This window comes from Phaseolus vulgaris, unplaced genomic scaffold (assembly GCF_000499845.2).
Source record: "Phaseolus vulgaris cultivar G19833 unplaced genomic scaffold, P. vulgaris v2.0 scaffold_28, whole genome shotgun sequence".
Lineage (NCBI taxonomy): Eukaryota > Viridiplantae > Streptophyta > Magnoliopsida > Fabales > Fabaceae > Phaseolus > Phaseolus vulgaris.
In genome coordinates, this window is record NW_027174096.1 from 151,776 (window position 1) to 174,494 (window position 22,719).

Below are 22,719 nucleotides of genomic sequence, written 5' to 3' on the forward strand. Positions count from 1 at the left end.
AGAGCCATGACTAGAAGACTGGATGAAGATTTGAACAAGGCCACAGATGGAAGGGAAACCTATCTATACATGTTCCAAGAAAGCCCATCAAGCGTAGAATAGCTTTATTTTCACGGTCCAATTATTTTTGTTAATTGTTTAAATTGTAATTAGGATTAAACTAGGATTACCTAAGTTAGTTTATTAGGTTTCTAGAACCTACTAAACTAACCTAGGCCGACCATGAGAAGGCTAGGTGTCCCATGTGCTCCCATGTGCTTCCATGTGCTCACATTTGCATGTAATTTGGATAGCATTTTCCTTTCATTTACATATGCATTTACGGTCCTGCTAGGCTATTTAAGAGGAGCCTACCTTATGTAAATCCAAGATTATTTTGAGTATTGATATGCTGCCAAATTTGTCCCAATCATACTCCTTGCCTAAATCTCTCTAGATTTAGGGCTTTAATCTTCAACTCTTTCACCAACCAAAGGGAGCTGGCCGAACCTCTCCTATTTCCCTACCTATCATGCACCTACAAGGCTACCACACCTCTTAGGAGATCCTTGATCCACCTACAACCCATTAAGCTTCCACAAACCACCCAAAAACTACAAAAGAAAAGAGCTCAATGGCATCACCTTTTCTCCCTAAGCTCTCTCTTTCTCATAAACTAACTCCTCTCACTTCCATCGGTGCACTTTTATCTGGTATGTTTTTTTCCCTTTCAATTTTTTATCCAATGAACAAAATCCTACTTTTTTCCTCAATTTAACCTTATATCAATTTTTGATTTTTTTTCCTATTTTAACCTTATATCAATATTTGATTTTATTTCATAATTATGGGTTTTGCATCATTTTCCTTTTTTTAAAAAAAAAAAAATTCACATTTAAAATTTTCTAAATTTTTAAATTTTTCAAATTTTCAAACCCTAAAGCCTTTTCAAAACACTTAAAATTTCAAAAAAAATTAAAATTAAAATTTTCAAATTTTTAAATATATTAGATAAAAAGTTGCAAACAAAATTTTTATTTGAAATATTTTATGAAAAATGTATGTGAGAATAGTTTTCAAATTTATTTAAGAAGCATCTTTAACCCCTATTGAATCTGAATATCTTCGTTATGCATAAATCCACGTACCCACTCTACTTCCCACTTTCTTTTTTTACCCTACTTCCCATTTTCTTTTCTCTTTCCTTTCCTTTTTCATGTAAAACATACTTTCATTCTCACTTTTCTTTCGCTTTCTATGTTTTGATTAATCTTTGTGGAACCCTAATTTGACTTTTGTCTTATGAAATAGTAATTGAAATTTGTGACTAGATGGAGGGGAAGGACTTAACAAAAGGAGTTGCGAGCACCATCACAACAATCGGTAATTCTCTTTATCTGCATTTCAATTTGTTAAACACTAATTTGACATTTTTCTTATGAGATTGTGATTGAAACATGTGACTAGAGAAACAGAAGGACTCGACAAGAGAAGGCAGAGGGTACGTGATGAAAGTCCTTGATCATAAGACATTTTTTTTGGGAACAAAAGATATGTCATCGTGTTCTTAACTTTACTTTTTTATATGTTATACTGATGTTTTGTTTGTTCTTTATTTATTAATTATAGATGATTATATTTCAAAGCAAAACAGAGGAAGAAGAGAAGGAAAAACTTCATAAGTAGTGACAAAGAGTTTGTCTTCTCCCATTTTTTTATTTTGTTTTTCGTTTATTATTACTTTTTCACAATCTTCAGACAGAGAGAAGTTTCAGTTAGAAAAATGTAGAAAGAGGAAGACACTAAACCCCAAGGCACTATTTCCTGTGCGCGTTCCTATCAGTGTTGTGCTTACCCCCAATCGCAAGGTTCCAATGCGAAGGAACATTGTTAAGAGCGGTGTGTAATCTGGATTCGATGCGTCTTGCATTCTCGAAAAAAAGTTGCATGCGCTTCCATGGAGAATGTAAGGAAAGGTAGATAGTTTTGTATGTGAATAGAAAAAAAAAATTGTTCGTTTTAGGATTGGGAGGGTTAAGAATAAGAGGGATAGCGATGATGGAGGATATGGAGGGGTTGACTAAGTCTCTCTGCGGAGAGATTAGTACGTTGTTTTAGACTCATTTTTAATTTATGAAATTTGTGATTGGCTTCACGTTGACTATTTTTAATCTAATTAATTATGGCACAATACTTATTACTTTTTTAATTTTCAATTTGATTCAAATTAATCACGAAATAGTTTGATTTTAAGTTTTGGAGACTGCTTTTTCTGTTTTAAAATGATTTTCTTCTCTATTTTAAAATTAAAGATATTTGTAAATTTACCATATATAATTACTATGTGGTTATGTTTCCTTCATAATATATTTGTAGGTGTAGCTAAATAATTTATGTGTCTTTTCATGTATATTCATATTTATTAAAATATACTATAATAATATTAACATTGTTTATTCAAATTTTAATATTAAACATAAATATATATAAATGATAAAAATAGAAAATGCAGATGGACAGAAGCGAGAGCGTCTGTTTTCCCGCTAGTATTAATAATTAAAATATTTCATTTGAAACACTACAATAACAATATTTATATATATTTGTCATCAAGCCAAATTAATTAATCAAATATAATAATATTTATTACATAAATGCTATTCGACATATATTAATAAATCAAAATTGTTATGCATATTATTATTGTTTTATTCATAATAATTTCATAATTAAAAAAAATTTACATTAAAATTATAAAAAATTCATCTATACCCTAGGATTTTGTCATTTCTTTTCTGATTCTTCTTGCATCATATCAATCTAAATAATATCAATCTAAATATGCACCCAACACATTAACGTAAAATGTTCGGTTTATCCTTAATGATTTAAAAGTTTTTACTTCCAAATATTCATATCCGTAAGCCAAATTACAATGTTCCAGATATACAAATCTGGAACTAATATGTCACTTCTGGATTTGGTCATCTAAAAGCTTACTTTAACAACATAAATGACCATTCTGGATGCCAAGATCCATAAACAAACATAATGAGTTTCGAATCCTAATCATCAACACCATTACAAGACACCATTTTGGATATTAGAATCCAGAAGTCATAACTCACTTTTGGATATGGCCATCCGGAAGCTTAAATGAAGTACTAAAATAACCTTCCTGATATCTAAAGCCGGAATATACAACAACTACTTTCGAATTTATGCATCCGTAAGCAAACATGAAACCAAGGGCAATGTTGGGTTTTAAATTTTGGATTGGGTGCATGTCTTGAATGATATGGTGCATGAAGAAATTGCCTCATATTTATCCTTCGTCGTTTTCAATGTATATGATTCCCGAAGCAAAATGGATTTGGTTCCTATTCCCAATCCTAAACCTAAATGTTCTTGTCGGTTGACCTGCTCGTCGATTGACTCTGATGACAAGCTCTAGCTCCGTCTGTTTCATCACAAGTCTGTCCTATCTCTTGCTGCTCTGAAACGTAGCTCTATTGATTGCACTCCGACGATCAAGTCAGTACAGGGCTTATAGAAACAAGAAGTAAGTGAGTAGTTTCAGTCTTAGAAACAACATACCTTCACTAGGGATCTCAAGTCCGTTTTATAGACTACCTCTAGGTTACCTATTGTAACAACCTTCTCTCACGAGAATCTTATCTCTAGTGAGAGCATGTTTAATTGGAGAAAAGTTTGTTACAATGCACATAATCTTAGTGCTGCAACTGAACAAAATCTTATCTCCTTGGAGTGCATAAAATCTTAACAGAATAACCACCAGGGTACCAACTCATGTACCAACATCAGGGGTCCAATATGTCTCTCGTAGGCATACATGCCTTTACGTACCATGCATGCAACCTATTCCCCTAACTCCTAGCGCTCTTGGGCTTAGGCTTATGGAGAATGTTTTACTTATACTAGACCCGAATGCACTAAACGCACCCCTAAGTCCAATAACACTCTTCGCTGACCGACTAGGCCTTATACGCGAAGAATTATATTAAGTATATGAATGAGAGTCAATACACACATACCTGGGGCCCACTCGTGTGGCCCATCAGTCTTGACTCGACGACCGAGCTGACCTGTTTAACACAGATGTTGATGTCCGACCACCGAGCACTAAACTCCACGTGCTCTGGTCCAGTACATAAGCCCCCCAGGCTTGAACTGAAAATTGTTTCAGTGAAGAGACTAACTGCTCGCCCACGGTGACCTACGTGTCCTATGAGTAGCGTGACGCGCATAGTGTCTTGAGGTGACATCTTAACATACTCCATCACGAGTGTACACGTGGCCATCATCAATGGCTGAAAAGCGTTGCCACTTGCGCTTCCCTTATACGTAAATATTTCGAAAACTCAAACCCTTCTTCACTGTTTCATTCCCCTTTAAAAGACTTCGCGCCTCTCTTCGAACGCTCTGCTTCTTAAACCCAGATAGACCTCCTCGCCTCACCTTATCAATCGAAACAAGGTATGTTCTTTAACTCATGAACGCTTGATAACATCATTTTAATGCTTTTAGTCTGCTCATATCAACTGCACTGAGACTGTTTACTTTTCGTGTGTTTGTGATTCTTGTCTCTGTTTTTGCTTCGTCGTTTCTTTTCCCGAACCACATGCGCTTCCTTTATCTGAGCATTTGCCTGTGTCCGCTTATTTTCTTTTCTTGTGTGTAGATTCCCTAGGCCCCTAGCAATTTGTTAGAAGAGACTTCTAAGTTCACCACCTACAAGAAGGTAATGCTATATAGGAAGAGTGAGCAACCTAAGAAAAAATGCCTTTTTGGTAGAGAGGATGATAAATATGTCAAAGTAGTGTCGTGTAGGGTAGACGAGCTAGTTTGTTGTGATGAGTCGTCGGATCCAGAAGGTCCTTTGTGTTTCATCTACTCTACCGCTTTTAAGAAGGTTCTCCTCCGCCTACCCTTATACCACTTTGAGAGAGCCCTCCTCACCGAAATTAATACCGCCCCTGTCCAGCTACATCCAAATACTTGGGCGTTTGTTCGGGGTTTCTCTATTCTATGCAACCACTTTGGCCATCTTCCATCAGTGGAAGTCTTCCTATATTTTTTCAAAGCTAAACACCTGGGTTGCCAACTATGGGTGAGCTTCAATGAGGCTGAAGGCTGCTGCCCAAGCTTCTCCTGCCAAGGACTTGAAGTTGAAGGCAGTGGTTCAGGTGGCCCCTTTAGATGACGAGGATACGTGCTCAGGGCCTGTCTTTAAGAGAAGACGAAAGGCTGCCCCTGCGCCTACTGAGCAATCAACCTCAAATGGTCGGTCTCCCTCACAACAAATCCCTCCATCCAACCCTTCCCCTGCTCGCGATATTAGGGCGCAAGAGAGTAGGGGAGAGAACTTGTGAAAGGGAGGACTGTGGGATTCTTCCTTGGATGCCCCTTCCTTTCTTGAGAAGACCTTGCTCCCCACCAAGGCCAAAGAAGAACTGGACAGCTTAAAGGAGGATCAGTTCGGGGGTAAACAATGAGGCAATTAGGGCATGCCTCAGCTTTATCCTCTCCAGGTTTAGGCGATGGAAGGATTTGGCTAAGGAAGAAGCCCTCTGAGTTGCTGAGCGAGTTGAGTACCTTCAAATGGCGCATTAAGAAATCAAGACCCTCCTGATTGACAAGTCAAAGGAGGCCTTGGAATTATCTACAAAAAATGTTGAACTCCATGATGAGGTGGAGAGATTGAAGGAAGAGCTGACCAAAAGGGGGGAGGAATTGGTGCAGAAGGATGATCTCCTGGAGAAGACCAAGGAAGACCTAACAAATGACACTACCAACTCCTATATGGTGGGTTTTAACGATGTCGTTGCCCAGGCCACCGGCATCTACCTTGAGCTGGACTTCTCCCAACTTGGCATGGGTAAGATTGTGGTAGATGGGCGATTAGTAGATGGAGAGTAGTGGAGTGGGGACCCCTTATCATATTCCTTTTGTAACCCTGTGAACAATTTCTAAATTTTGTATATGTATGAATGCCTTTATTTATGCAACATGCCCTTCTTTGTCATACCTCAACCAGTATAGTGACAATGCATGCTTCTAATAAATACGTTTATCATAACTTAACCAACTAATGACAATCAACATAACGATGTTATCGTGACTTAATCAACTAATGATAAATATCGCCACATATAATTGATGCAACTAACCATCTTAACAAGGTAACACACCAATTAAGCATGGCAGACCGTGGTGCTCTAGGCACTCTTGGTAGAGCTATCTGTGGGACAACCTGTACCTCTTGGTCGCAGGGGTTGTCTCACTCCACCTTCACCTTGGTAGTGTACGACTTATGCATTTTCTTCTCAATCGAACACCCGAGCTCGGTGAGTTACTCGTATGCCCTTAACTGCATGCTTTCTTTCACTATTAATTGGGCTCAGTACCTTTCGAACTCAGAATCTTACTGAGAGGAGAGCATACTGTCTTACAATACCTACGCAGGGCGACTTCCCTAGTTTAGGCCAAACAAACTTAGTTATGGCAGATAGAACTTTTACAACACCTGATCTCAGAGGCTGGTTGAGACAAAGCTCGTCTTTCTTAGCTCAGACCAAACGATGGAAATCTACAATTCAGGGTACCTGTGATGGCAAAATTCATGAAGTTCTTCTTGAATCATGTAAGAGATGGTGCAGAAGCTATGGAGGTGTGTGTGCAAGATCCTCCTAAGAGTGATGTTGATCTTGAAGGTGCATGATATGTATGAACATTGGGAGGTTCGGCCAGCCCAAGGAAAGGTGAAGGATGTGAAGTTTAGAGCCTAGAGTTCTAGGGAGAAGCAAAGCTTAGCACAAAATGGCAGCATAACTTTACTCACAATAAACTTGCAAATACAAGGTGTAGGCCTTCCTATTTATAAGCTAAATGGCCGTAGAAGCTAAGCTAATATCTAATGAAATGAAAGCCAAATGAAATGCAAATCACAAAGCACATGGCACATGTGCTCATGACCGGCCAAACAAAAAGGGATTCTAGAATGTTCACTCAATTATGCTTTCTACACTACTCTAATTACTAAGCACCCCTAATGGGCCTCCATGTAACATGTACAAGGCTTTCTCTCTTCCATCCGTGGCTTCATTCAATTGGACGTGAATGTGCTTAGCCATTGACCTTGTAATAGGGCCTAGACGGTCTAGGCCTCCCCTAGACGCTTCATGTGTAGCCTCCTCTCTTCATGTCCTAGACGCTCCTTCCTTGAGTCTAGACGCTCATCACGGTCTAGCTTTGGGTCTTGGCTTTCATGGTGGGATGTGCTTGGCCCTCCTCCATCAACCTGAGCTCACAGTCTCTCTGAGCAAAAGGTCCTCTCGTCGGAATCGCTACAAGTCTCTACATTCCCGACCTTAGAATCTTACCAAGAGGAAGTCGTCTTTCCCAGGTCAAGCCAAACGATGGCAAGCCACGATTCAGGGTACCTGAGCCCAGAGTCTCACTGAGCGAAAGGTCCTCTCGTCAGAATTGCTACAAGTCTCTACACTCCCGACCTTAGAATCTTACCAAGAGAAAGTTGTCTTTCCCAGCTTAAGCCAAACGATGGCGAGCCACGATTCAGGGTACCTAAGCCCAGAGTCTCACTAAGCAAAAGGTCCTCTGGCCTGAACCGCTATTGGTCTCTACACTCCCAAGGGGAGGTTTCTTCGAGTTCGTTCAGGGTGCCTAAACTCAGAGCCTTACTGAGAATAGGGTTTTGCATTTGGACTACATAATCGTAGGGTCACCTAAGCCTTGGAATCTTACCAGAGGGATAGGTGACCTCGTCTCATTAATCATTAGTACACGTAGTGCGCGTACTCGGATAACATACCAGTCAAATCGCCTTCCTGGGTGTTAACAAAGTATAATGCAAACATATTTCATGAATAGTTTTTCATTAGGCGACCTCATTAAAAAACCCTGGAAAGGGAAAAAGAGTGTCCCCTTAAACGTCCACCTTGTTCATAAATGACATAATGTATTAACTGAAATAAAACTTGAGGTTGACCCCATTCCACGTTCGAGGAATAGTCCCACCCTCCAGAGTCTCGAGCCTATAAGCTCCGTTTCCGAGTACCTCTACCACGCGAAATGGGCCAGTCCATTTGGGAGACAACTTATTCTCCAACTGATAGGGGTGAGCTTTTCGCATTACTAGGTCAAAGACCTGGAACTGTCGAAGTCTCAACTTGGACCTTTTTTTATGCTCCACCCTCCTCTTCAAAGCTTCAGCTTTGACGCGCGCTTGCTCTCGTACCTCGTCGAGTAAGTCTAAGTTCACCTTCCTTTCTTCGTTAGACTCGTCTACCATGAAATTCTAGAATCGTGGTGAACTCTCCTAAATCTCTATAGGGATCATAGCCTCTGACCCATACACCAAACTGAATGGCGTTTCCTTCGTGGTGGATTATGGAGTGGTGTGGTAAGCCCACAAGATTCGAGGGACCTCATTTGCCCAGGTTCCCATAGCTTTTCTAACTTCCTCTTCAAGCCTCTAAGAAAAACTCTATTGGTAGACTCGACCTGCCCATTAGTCTGAGGATGCTCCACCGAGGCGAACACCTGTTTGATGCCGAGCTCTGTGCATAGCTTGCTTAGCTACTGACTTGCTAACTGGGTGTCATTGTCAAACACTAAACGTTTTGGGATCCCAAAACGACAAACAATATTTTTCCATACAAAGTGTTGAACCTTATGGGCAATTATCTGTGCAACAGACTCAGCCTCTATCCACTTTGTGAAGTACTAAATGGCCACCACCAGGTACTTCATCTGACGAACTGCTAATGGGAAAGGGCCCAGGATATCAATTCCCCATGTGTGGAAAATTCATGGGCTGTGGATAGATCGCAACTCCTCTGGGGGTGCATGATGCCCATCGACGTGCTTTTGGCATTGTTTGCACCGTTGTGCATACTTCGTTCAGTCTTCACTCATGGTCGGCCAATAATACCCTACTCGAACAACTTTCAATGAGAGAGCTCGTCCACCAACATGGCTTCCACAAATACCTTCATGGAGCTCTGCCATGATACGTGTGCACTGCTCTCCGCTCACGCAAGTCAAGATATGATTAATGTAGCCTTGCCTGAATAGCTTTCCATCTACTAGTGTATATCTGCCTGCATTCTTCTTAATAACTTTAGCCTCTGTTGGCTCCGCCAGGAGTAGGCCATCAGCAAGGTAACGCCTATAGGGTGTCATCCAGGTTTCGCCCATGTCGATTAGGCAAACGTCCGATGATTCCTCATTTGACAAGCCATAGACACTCACCATGGGCATCTTCAGCATTTCGTGGTCAACGATTAGTGCCCTCTTCCTCCGCCCTCCAAGACACTCACCTGTTGGACCTTCTCCGCAAAACCTGCGGTGGTCCTGGGCGCCTTTAGGGTCTCTTGGATGACTGTCCTCTGGCGACCTCCCTTACTTGAGCTGGCGAGTTTGGCCAGCAGGTCTGCTCGAGCATTATATTCTCTAGGGACATGCACTAACTCGAACACTGGAAAAGTGATGTGAGTTGATATTAAGAGTTTTCATTTAGGTGACACTTTAGTTTTAGGATTGAGATTTTAAGAAAAATATAAGTGAAAATCTATGGAAAATTCCCAGTGGACATTAACTTAACCAAGTGGTTAAGTAGATATGAAGGTTCATTTCACAAAGGCAAAAGGAAAAAGACAATTATAATGTGAAGATGATGACAAATATAGGAGCAAAATTAACAAGGAAAGCAAGAACAAAATGCAAGAACCGAATAGGTAAAAGGAAACCAAAAGAATAACATATTTATGAATTGAATGGAATGATAATGGAAGGAAAAGATGAAGGAAAAGGAATCCTATGAGAAATGGAGTTTGAGATGATGAGCACGCCACTTAGATGATGAAATGTCTCCTAGATAAGTGTTGGAAGCCGCCACTTGAGAGCTCTCAAATTCTCACAAGATAAGACTAAAGACTAAGAGGAACAAGCCTCACTAGCATCTCACACAAAATGTGCAGAGTAACTTTTCTCTATTTTATTCAACTTGTAAAATACACTAGGTAGGCCTCCTATTTATAAGTGAAGGAGCCTTGGAGAACAAGCTAAAGGGGTAGGATGGGAAAAGGGAAACAATGGGAGGCCTTAAGGTTTGACTAAGTCAATCCCGCATCCTATGCTTGTCCTTCTAGAAAGTAGGTCAAAATGCCTTTAAATGAGCTAGGAACAAGATAAAATGCTACCTACACCCCCTATTATGCTAAAGGTACCTTATTCTAGCCTATATTTGCTATTTGGACCCCCAAAAGTGAGCCCAATTATTTACAACATATTTGTAATCATTTAAAAAGACCACCAGAAAGAACTTCTAATATTTTGGTTTATAGCTTCTTCTTCTTTTGTTGATTCTTTCTCCATGCTTGGTGGGGCCTGACTTTGTATCTTGAGATGACTGACCCTTTTGGGAAGTGCTTGTTGTGTCCTTAGTCATCTGCCGGTTTGTATCAAAAAGTCTCCTTCAAGATCATAACATACTTTAAATACGAGGGCATCTGGGGATCCTTGGCCTAGTACCCGCCTGTAACTTGTCCAGTCACCAGTAGCGAGTCACTTTTTACCAATAGACTTCGAGAGCCCATCTGTCTGGCCAGCAACATTCCTACCACTAATGCTTCGTACTCGGCTTGGTTATTACTGGCTTTAAAGGAAAACCTTAGGGCCTGCTCAATTAGCAATCCATTTGGTCCTTCCACAATGATACCCGCTCCACTTCCTTGCTAGTTAGAGGACCCATCAACGGAGAGGACCCACTAAAAATCTCCATCGTCTAGCTGCATGGCTTCTGAGGAGAGCTCTACTAAGAAATCAGCATAAACCTGACCCTTAATAGGTCCCCTGGGCTCATACTGCACGTCAATATCGAGCATCCAATTTGCCCAGCGCACCATGTGACCTGCCATGTAGGGCTTCTGTAGGACCTTACGAACCAACAGGTCGGTCATGACGATCACTGTGAAGCTCTGTAAGTAGTGGCAGAGCCTTCGAGTTGCAAATACGACTGCTAAGGTCGTCTTCTCAATGCCTGGTAGCGCACCTTGGCCCCCTCCAACACCTTACAAACGAAATACATAGGCCTCTAGACGTGATTCTGCTCCTGTACTATGACCGAGCTAATCGCTCGATCTATGACTACGAAGTAGAGATGAAAAGGAGTATCTGGTAGCGGCTTGCCAAGAACAGGCGAGCTAGCCAAGTACTCCTTCAGTTTGAGGAATGCCTCTTCACACTCGCTAGTCCACATAAAATGATTGTTCCTCTTCAAGCACTGAAAGTAAGGATATCCTCGATCTCCTCCAACGGATAAGAACCGGGACAGGGCAACTATTCACCCAGTTAATTGTTGTACCTCCTTTACAGTGACGGGGCTCCTCATTGTAATGATCGCCGCACACTTCTCGAATGGCTTCTTCAATTTCTTGAGGCTAGGTGGCAACTACGCATACTCCTTCTTTATTTTTTTAAACTATTCTCATAGCACTTCCTTGCTGCCTTCTGGTCAGACTTGATAACAATTACCCATCCCCCGAGGGAGGGCAATTTCATCTTCATGTGCCTCGTCGAGGCCACTGCGCCTAGTTTGTTCAGGACAGGCCTGCCCAAAAGGATGTTGTAAGCTGAAGCAACATTAACAACTAAGTACCTGATATTAATAGTACGAGATGAGGTGTCGTCTGAGAATGTCTTCCTCAGTTCCACATGCCCCCTCACCTCTACTTGGTCTCAAGAGAAACCAAATAGACAACCGTCATATGGTCTCAACTGGTCTGGCGACAACTGCGACTTGTTAAACATTGATCAAAACATCACATCGGCCGAGCTCCCTTGGTCGACGAGGACTCGGTGCACCCTTTTCCTACTGTGATTACCGAGATCACCACCGGATCATTATTGTGTGGGACCACATCCCTCATGTCAGCCTTAGTCAAGTAGAGGTCGGGCTCAGCCGACTAATCGGGTTCTCGTGCCTCTACTGCCATCACCTCTCTCGCATACTTCTTTCGTTGGGAGGGGGTGCATCCCCCCTTGAAAATCCTCCAGAGATAGTGTTAACCTAGTAATGGAAAGGCACCTCGTGCCCCTGATCCTTCGCTGGCGTCTCATCCTTCGATCTTTCCTGACCTCCCTCTAGATACTTCTTCAGGAAGACATCCCTCACCAGTCCTGCCAACTGGTAACCAAGGGTTATGCAATTTTCTACATCGTGCCCAAAGGCCTTGTGGAACTCGCACCAAGTATCCTTACTTGGCCCCAAATTCCTATCAATCTTTGAGGGGAACCTCAACTTATCAGCCATACCTGGTATGGTGAGCAGCTCCTTGTAGGTCATTTTGAACTTAGGTCAAAAAGGCAGGTCATCCTTTGCTTTTGACATGGTCTGGCACCTTTTCGACACATAAGGCGCACGCCGAGTTGATGATCTCTTCTCCGTCGTAGCTTCGTGCACTCTCATGGGTTGCGCACGACTTCTCTCACGGTGCTTGGTCTACTCAGTGCTCCCACACTTCACCGTCAATACTTCATAATCTTAGCGTTACAACTGCACATAATCTTATCTTTTGGGAGTGCATAAAATCTTAACAGAATAACCACCAGGGTACCAACTCAAGTACCAACATTAGGGGTTCAATCTGTCTCTAGTAGGCATACATGCCTTTACGTACCATGCATGCAACCTATTCCCCTATATTGATGGAAGAGGCCCCAACACCAATCCTATCAAAGGCCACCAAAATGCTACATTTAAGGCAATCACTAGAGTCATAGTCAAAGAGGGGTCAAGTGATGGAAATCACATAGGAGAGGCTTTTATTAATGAAGGAAGAGGTTATTCACCCTCACATTTGAAGTTCTTCCTTCTAGTCTTCTCAAAATTCAAAGAAGACATAAAATAAAGAGAGGATCAAGCCTAAAGCCAAAGAAGTCTACAAGCTTTCAAGAATGGGCTTTAATTAAATATCTCTCTTTATAGTTTCTTTTGTATAAATTTGTAAATAATATAGAATAGTGTTTAGGTAGGTGCTAAGAGGGAAACCTAAAGAAACCTCTTTTGTAAAGCATCTTTAGGCTTTAGTTTAGAATTTTCTAGAAGGTGACTTTTCATAAGTCTCTATAGGAATTAGCTTAGGAGTCTTTTGGTTAGCTTGTGGTACAAGCTTTGTAAGCCATGACCGGCCCTTGCTCCTATAAAAGGAGGGCTTAGGTCCTTCATAATGGAGAATTGATATTTGAAGTAACAAAACTCTCCCAAATTGGTGATTGAGTGTAGTGAGAACTTGCCTTCTCCTCTTCCTAGTATCATCTTGAGAGCCTTGGTTCCCTCAAGTGGCGGCAATTCACACTTATCTTGAAGCATTCACACTTCAAATGGCGTGTTCATCAACCAAGAACTACAACCACATAAGTCATCTTTCTTCTTCACCTTCTCATTCCATTTTTGTGCCTATTTGAATTCCTAAACATGTTTTAGGTTCCTTTCTTGCTTTCTATTCGGTGTTCTTTTTTAGTTTCATGTTTCAATCAGTTCATCTTCTTCCTTCCTAGCCTTTTTTCGGTGCATTTCATTTGTGAAGCTTTTCAATCGGTTCCTTTCATTTCTTTAGCAATTTAATCGGTTCATTTGCTTGCCTTCATCTTTTAATCGGTTCAATTGACAAGAAATGGAACTTCCATGTGAGTTTGGTGTTTGGTGCAAGTTTTGGTGAGTTCTTGAAACATAGAACATTTATCCATTTCTATAAAAGTGCCTCTTCATTCTCCAACTCAAGTTGATTCCATAAAATGTCAAAGAATCATCTATATCTAGCTAGTGGAATCATATCATGTGGTATCATGAATTTAGGTTTCTTCTTGTTTGTGTTTTGAGTTGTGTTGCACTTTTAATTCAAGAACTTTCAATTCTTGTTGTTTCATTTCTGTTTTTAGGATATTTTTGAGTTTTCTTGCTGTTTTCCTTTTGATATTACATTGTGTTTGTGTCATTTTAATTTTTGAATCCATACAAGTTTTGTCATAGTCATGTTTTTCCAAGAATGTTATTAATTCCTTGTGTTCCTTTTATTGTAACTTTTGTTTCTTGCTTTTGTGTAATGCAATTTTTTGAGTTTGTTTCTTGCTCCTTTGATGCATTTTCCTTTTAGTTTTGAGTTCATACTTGTATTTTAGATCTATACAAGTTCTTTTACATCACTTCTATTATGTCTTTGCTAGTTCTTAATTCTGTTTTTCATTCCTATTAGAAGTCCTCTATTTTATAGAAAATGTGCTAAACTGTTTTGCCTTATTGCAATTGATTTACTTACTGGAATGTTCTGAAATTCTGGATTTGTGTTTTTCAAAGTGTTATAAAAGAGTAGAAAAAACAAGTACTTCAAAATTCAAAGTACAAAAAAAATGATAAACAAATAAAAAAGTGTGTAATTCTGCCGAAAAAAATACGGTAATCTGGCAGTGATTTTAGAAAATTTATCTCAATTAATTGGCTTACTTTTTTTGAGTAATTCCAGTGCCATTGTTGAGCTAAGATCTTGAATTTCCTGTGGTTACAATTTCATTATCCAGTTCGCTTTATATCATTCCAGATAAATCAGTGAACATCAAGCACATTTTGCACAAAAATATTTTTCAGTAGTTCTGTTTTTGTTTTCTTCATCTACTCTAGTACTTTTCTTTAGGTCTCTTTGTGTGCCTTCTTTTTCATTGAGTACCTTATTTTCTTGCTTGTCTTTTCTTCATTACTCTTTGAGTTTGTCATACATCTTGTATTCCTTTTGTTATAGCCTTTTCTTGTTTATACCTTTTCTTGTTTGTCTTTTATTGTTTCTTTGGTTTTTGTGGTGATTAGCTTTGAGATTGTGTGCTCTTGCTTTGACATCTTTCATTTGAGGTTACTAAAGGCCTCAAGTTCAGATTTGTGAAGGGGAGTATTCTTTCTTTGGAGTGTTTTAAGTGACACTTCACTTTGGCATTTTGATCCAATTTTTGCTAATTGTCTTTCCTTAACATTGTTTGCTATTTTTGTTTGCTGTTTTCTTTTATAAAGGGCTTCATATTCCAGCAGTGATTCTTCTAAAGAGAATTCTCCTAGAAAAGCTTCTGTTTTTTATGAATTGAAAAAAGCAAAATGAACCATTAATCTCAAAGATGAAGCTATAAGAAAGTTGGAGGATAGATTACAAAGACTTGAAATGAAGCAACCTAGGTCCTCTCATTCTATCAATGAAGAGCATCATTCTCATAGACCTTCATCTAAAGGTTCTTCCAATGATCATGGCCGTGAAGAGGATACTTGAAGAAGGAGGCATCATCATCATTCCAATGAAAGAAACCATCACCGTGACCAAAGACATCACCAAGACTCCAAGTTTCACGTTCCTTTTATGAAAATTCCTACCTTTAATGGGGATAGTGATCCTAATGTTTATCTAGATTGGGAGGCTAAATGTGAACAAATTTTTTATGTCTATAAGGTCAAAGAAGACCAAAAGGTTAAGATGGCCTCCTTAGAATTCATTGATTATGCCATGAAATTGTGGCATAGTGTTATAAAGGACATTATCTATAACAAGGGTCCTCACGTGGAATCTTGGGACACTTTAAAGGAACGCATGCGCCTTAGATTTGTGCCACCACACTTTAGGAAAGACCTCATGTTGAAGCTCCAAAGGTTTCAACAAGGCACGCTAAGTGTGGATGCTTATTTTAAGGAGTTAGAAACGCTTTTACTTAAAATTAATTTGAAAGAAAGTGAGGAAGCTATGATAGCTAGGTTTGTAAGTGGCCTAAGAAGGGATATTCAAGATGTTGTTGAACTTCAAGAGTATTCATCTTTGGGATCTTTGGTTCATCTTGCAATGAAGGTTGAAACCCAAATTGCTAAGAGAAATGTTTTTAAAAACTCTCACAATGATGGTTACTACAACAAATCTTGGAAAAATAAAAAATCTTTTTCAAACCTTCCTTCTAAGGATTCTTCTTTCACACCTAAAGAGTCTAAGCCTTCTACTTCTACTCATATATCACCCATCAAATCGTCTAGTAAAAAATGTTTTAAATGTTTGGGATATGGTCACATAGCTTCTAATTGCCCTTCTAAAAGGAATATGTTTGTGCATAATGGGGTGGTAGTTAGTGAGCATCATTCCAATTCATCTAGGCATTCTTCACCTTCTAAGCCATCAAGTGAGATTGTGAGAGAAAGTCCTTGTGAAGGCGACTTATTGATGATAAGGCGTATGTTGGGCACAATTCCAAAATCTTTGAATGATACTCAAAGGGAAAATATTTTTCACACCCGTTGTCTTATCAACAACAAGTTATGTTCCTTGATTATTGATGGGGGTAGTTGCACTAATGTGGCTAGTACAAGAGTTGTGGAGAAGTTAGCCTTACCCACTATCTCTCATACCAAGCCTTATAAGTTGAATTGGTTAAGTAACGAAGGTGAAATAATGGTGAACAAACAAGTCCTCATTAACTTTGCAATAGGAAAGTATAAAGATGAGGTTTTATGTGACGTTGTACCCATGGAAGCAACTCATCTTCTTTTAGGAAGACCTTGGCAATTTGATAGACATGTTTTACATGATGACCTATCCAATACAATGTCTTTTTCCTTCCAAGGGCGCAAGGTCATCTTAAAACCTCTCTCTCCCAAAGAGGTTCGTGAGGACCAAATAAAAATGAAAACTAAAAGAGAAAATGAGAAAGAAAAAGAAGTAAGTACTAAACCGAGTCACACCACTTTATCCACTAAATCCATCATGTTGACTCGTGCTATGCCCCACATGGAACTGTTGGGTCTATTAGTGTCTAAGTTCAAGAGGGGAGGGGTGAATTGAGCTTATAAAATTTTCGCAAGAACACACAATTTTTCAGTATTCCAGAGGCAAAAAGAACAGATTGTTTTTACATGAAACAGATTGATTCTTCAGAGCAGTCTTGGCACAATTTGAATTTTGTTCAATGTAAAATTGTGTTCAACAAAGAATTATAACAGAACCAGATCAGCTTAATATTGTGAGGATGAAAGATACAGCTATGCTTAGAAATCAATCAAAAGTTACACAACACAAGATTTCAAGAAGTATGATCCTTTCTCAGGTTTTAATGAATGAGCAGTTTGTTCACAATTCACTTAAACCATTATATGCAGCAACCTTGTTTATGATCAGAAAACTTCAACAAATCAGGAAGAACAGTTTTCACTTAACCCAGAATTAACAGATTCAATTTAAAAAGAACAGATTTAGTTCTTGACAGAATTAAGCAAAAACAGAAAAGAGTGCAGGGATGAGAATGCAAGATACACACGTTTTTATACTGGTTCACTCATACAGAGCTACATCCAGTCTCACCTTACCCCAAGGTGGAATTCACTAAAAAAAGTGCCAATCACTTACAAAACCAGCAGTTCTTGAACACTACAAGAACAACACACACAATGCTGAAAAACCCTATTTCAGCACACCTTGCACTCCAAGAAACCCTATCAAGGAGTGACTAACACTTACACCTTTACAAAACAGAATAAAGGAAAGATTACACCTGAAAAGAAGATGCAAGAACTCAAAACCAGTAGTTCAATTTGCTGCAGAACTGCACCAGCACCTTCACCAAGATTCAAGGTTTCCTAGAACAACAAGCACACTTGAAAATCTCTTTGGAAACCTTTCAAAAACTCTTTTCAATTCCTTTTTCTCACATGGAAGTTGTTTGATCTCTGTCAAAAGCGTAATTCCTCAGCACTTATTCATGTGAGAGAGTTATTGTTTATATAGAAAACAGTTTCTAACTTCTTTTCAAAAAACAGTTGAAAAGCAGTTAAGAAAACAACAGATTCAGTTTTGAACTTAACAGATTTATTTTGTAAAAACTGCCAACTCAGCTTAACAGAAATAACTGTCTGAGTGGTACCTTTGGTGCCCTAACTAACTTGTGAAAACCTTTCAGCAGACAAAAGAATAAACCTGTTCTTTCACAGTAAAACAGATTAAAGTATAGCACACAAGCCAGCTCATCTTAACTAAAATAACGAACAGAGCTTTCCCTTGGTGCCTTAACAGAAATTTAGAAAAGCCTTTTAACAGAGAAGAAATAAACAGATTCTTTCTCCATAAAACAGATTTATTTGTGTACTGTTTTAAAACTGTTAAAACCATTTTAAAAAGCTTTTCAAAAACTATTTAACGAAAGCCTTTTTAACAGAGAAGAAATAAACAGATTCTTTCTCCATAAAACAGATTTATTTGTGTACTGTTTTAAAACTGTTAAAAACATTTCAAAAGGCTTTTCAAAAACCATTTAACCACATCATGTGCTTGATCTAAACTTGGTTAGGCATCTAGGATAGGTTACACAGCAAAAGGCAATCATACACACTTACAAGCCTAATTACAAATGAATCTAAAAACCTATTACAATCTTCAAAGCGCTCAAGCCATTTTCTTCATCAAACACACATCAAGCCTTGGTAGGGAAGAAGCTTCCTCCAGCTTCAACAATCTCCCCCTGTTTGATGGAGACAAATTCCCTTTGCTTTGCACAGCTTTGAAGAAGGATCATGACCAAATCTGTACAGAACTGTATACAAAGAAAACAGGTGTTAAAGCAGAACAACAGATTTAGAAATGATATACCTGCAGATTTAACATCTGAATCATATCAGCAGCCACTGTGAATATCATCTGCAGTACCTGTACCAGGCTATTCTTAGGCTGTTCTCTAGGCTATTCTTCTCCCCCTTTGGATTCATCAAACAGAATGGGAGCACAAAATACCACAGAACCAATAATAGCCATACATAACAGTTCAAATAAAACCAATAAACCATAGAGGTTCATTACAAATCACAAAACAACTAAAAACCAGTGCAGAAACGAAACAGTACAGATTAATTCCAAATTGCTCAACAACATATAAAAGATAAAGACTTAGAAATAGGATCACTTGTTGTTGTAATAAAGCTCAGCTAGCTGCACTTGAACTCCTTCAAGTTGGTCATCCAAGTGTTGAAACCTGGCGTAGGTCATTTCATAGTGTGCTTTCTGCTCATATGTGAGTGTGTCCAGCCTGCTTAGCACTTGTCTTTCAAACATAGACAGAGGTTCACCTCTGTATTCAGGTGCCTCATATGCAACCATTGCATTTTGGTTTGTAGCAGCAATATCCTCATGTCCAGCAGAGTGTACTGGTGATGCATCCATGTTCTGCACTCCATCATCATTTTCTTCTTCATTTTCCGGATCAGCAGCTTCATTTTCAGCTCTGTTTGCAGCATTCCTTCTGAATATCCAGCTATCATCTTCCTTTTGAAATCCCATCTTGAGGAGAGTGGAGTTGTCTATCTCACTTGCTGCCTTAATTGTGTCATTTCTTTCATTTGTAGTGTCAACTTCAAAGTAATCAATTAGCTTTGACACAAAAATTGCATATGGAAAGCGATAGTCTGGTAACCTTGTGGATTTGAGCATATGCTCCACCATAGTACTTACCCAATTTACCTTGAGTTGATTCATGATGCAGTATAGTAAAATCAAGTCCTCTTCATGGAGAGTTGCATGATTACTTCCTCTTAGAGTAAGCTGCCAAGCAATGATGTAGGCAAGGAGTCTTGGAATGATTGTGAGATTTCCAGCATGAAATCTAGCCACTGGTTCAGCAGGATTCCTCACACAACTTCTATAAAACTGCATCTTGTTGAATCCCTGGATTCCAGCAGTGTTCCCTTTGCTTACCTTCATTCCAGAATATTTGATTCCTCCCACATTACTCCATATTTCCCTTGTAATCTTCAGCTTCACACCTTTCACATGGGAGACCATATTTTTGCCATCTTGAACCAAGTTGCTGTAGAAAACTTTCACTAAATCTGGATATACATTTCCAGTCATCTCTAGAAAGTTCTTCAGTTTTTGATGCTTGAGCAAGGTTTTTGCTTCAGTCAGATTTTCTTCTCTTAGCCAAGAAAATTCCAACACTTTGGGTGCATTGACTTGCTTCCTGCTTGTCTCATGGATGTACCTTGTCATTGCTTCAGAATCTCCAGCAAACATTTCTCCAGAATGCCTTGGTTGCTGCTGGATTGCTCTTTGGATTTCTTCCTTCTGTGTGATGAGGATGCCATGCTTAATCTGTGTTTTCCTGCATCAGTTTATTAACATACAATTCTAGAGAAAAAACAGCACAGATTATCACTCAGAACATAAACGAAACCTGTGGTGAAGCAAGTGTGAATCTGGACAGCTTATAGCACAAATGAGAAAGTGTGAGAAAGAACTGATTTGAGCTAGGTTTTTATAGAGCTAAAAATCAGATTTTAGAAATCACCAATTGTAAAAGAAAATCACTTAAATCAGATTTCAACAATTATGGATTAAAAGGAAAATCAAATTTGATATGCTTCAGATTTTATTCCTGTGGTGCAGCAGATTCAGATATTGATTTGCACAAGAATATATTGGAACCAGATTTTAATTTCATAAATCAAATCTGTTGCACTTACACACAATCCAATCAGTTGGGATACCCACAAGCTAATTGGCATAGGCTTGCTGGTTAATAACCGTAAAAGCAGTCAACAATAAAGTGAGAGAGAGAAAAATAAATCTTTCTCTTTCCTAGTCACAGTTGTGATTTCTGAAACAGGGAATGAAACATGTTAAAACATAAAACAACAGATTGAAATTTTCACTGCAGAGGACAATTCAAGCTAATAATACCCAATTCATTTAAAAGAAAGTGAAACCTGTCTTTAGCAAGTGGCTTAGTGAATAGATCAGCTAGTTGAAATTCAGTACCAATGAATTGTATATCACATGTTCCATTAGCTATATGTTCTCTTAAAAAGTGATGTCTAATTTCAATATGTTTAGTTCTAGAATGCATGACAGGATTCTTAGACAAATTTATGGCACTTGTATTATCACAATTTATAGGTATGTTATTTAACAGAATACCAAAATCACTTAGCTGCTGCCTTAGCCATAAGGTTTGAGCACAACAACTTCCAGCAGCTATTTATTCTGCTTCTGCTGTGGAGAGAGCAACACAAGCTTGCTTCTTGCAATGCCAAGAGATTAGACTTGATCCAAGCATGTGACAAGTCCCACTTGTGCTCTTCCTATCAACTTTGCAGCCTGCAAAATTAGAATTTGAAAAACCAATCAAATTCAAGGATACCTTGTTAGGATACCATAATCCAACATCTTTAGATCCTTGCAGATATTTCAGAATTCTCTTTGCTGCATTGTAGTGTGATTCCCTTGGATCAGATTGATATCTAGCACATAGACATACAGCAAACATAATGTCAGGCCTGCTGGCAGTTAGATATAATAAGGAACCAATTAAACCCCTATATTTTGTTTGATCCACTAATTTTCCTGCAGAATCTTGATCCAACTGACAATTTGTTGAAATAGGAGTGTTGATTGCTTTGCATTGATTCATATCAAACTTCTTGAGCAGTTCCTTGCAGTATTTTTCTTGGCTTATGAAAATCCCATCCTTGAGTTGCTTAACTTGTAGACCAAGGAAGAAATTCATTTCTCCTAACATTGACATCTCAAACTCACTTTTCATGGTTTTCACAAAGTCTTCACACATTTCTTCATTTGTGGATCCAAAGATAATATCATCTACATAGACTTGCACAAGTATGATATCTTCACTTTTCTTCTTTAGAAAGAGAGTTTTATCTGAATTGCCACGGCTATAACCTTGAGACAGCAAAAATTCACTTAGCCTTTCATACCATTGCCTAGGTGCTTGCTTTAATCCATATAAGGCTTTCTGAAGCCTGAACACATGTTCTGGATTCTTGTGATCTTCAAATCCTGGAGGCTGAGATACAAACACCTTTTCATTGATGTAGCCATTTAGAAATGCACTCTTGACATCCATTTGAAACAGCTTGAAACCTTGTATGCTGGAAAATGCTAGAAGAAGTCTGACAGCTTCAAGACGTGCTACTGGTGCATAGGTTTCACCAAAGTCAATACCTTCTTCTTGGTTATACCCTTTAGCAACCAGTCTTGCTTTATTTCTAGTGATAGCTCCATGTTCATCCATCTTGTTCCTGTACACCCACTTGGTTCCTATGATGTTCATCTCATGCTTCCTTGGAACCAAGGTCCATACTTCATTGTATTCAAACTGGTTCAGCTCTTCCTGCATTGCTGTTATCCAATTGCTATCTTGCAGTGCTTCTTCCAGGCTTTTGGGTTCAATCTGTGACACAAAAGCTACTGTTCTGCAGAAGTTGTTGAGTGAATTCCTTGTTGAGACTCCTTTCTCAATTTTACCAATTACATTGTCAAGAGTGAGATCCCTTGGAGTTTTCCATTCTTTAGGCAGTCCTGCATTCACAGTAGATTCTTTGACAGAATTTGGATTAGTAGCATCAAGCTCACTGGATTGATTCTGTTGCATAATTGTTCTTAAATCATCCATACCGGGTTCATCCATAACAGATTTGGGCACAGAAAAATCTGTTTCATCAAACACAACATGTATAGATTCTTCAACAGCAAGCAATCTTTTGTTATATACTCTATAAGCATGACCATTTATTGCATAACCAATATGTATTCCTTCATTTGATTTAGGATCAAACTTCCCCAGATTATCCTTACCATTATTTAAAACAAAACATTTGCAGCCAAACACCCTAAGATGACTAAT

The 22,719-nt window shown here is 38.9% G+C and overlaps 1 protein-coding gene across 1 annotated transcript; it reads right to left on the reverse strand.

The window, feature by feature from the left end:
- Positions 1-7,981: 7,981 nt before the first annotated feature.
- LOC137817289 (uncharacterized) lies at positions 7,982-8,311 on the reverse strand. Its single transcript, XM_068620541.1, has one exon. The coding sequence runs from the start codon at positions 8,309-8,311 to the stop codon at positions 7,982-7,984; it is 330 nt and encodes a 109-aa protein (XP_068476642.1).
- Between the last annotated feature and the right edge of the window lie 14,408 nt (positions 8,312-22,719).

Bases quoted from the DNA above. Each gene is read 5' to 3' on its own strand.
- LOC137817289 (XM_068620541.1), bottom strand. From the start codon at position 8,311: ATGGTAGACGAGTCTAACGAAGAAAGGAAGGTGAACTTAGACTTACTC.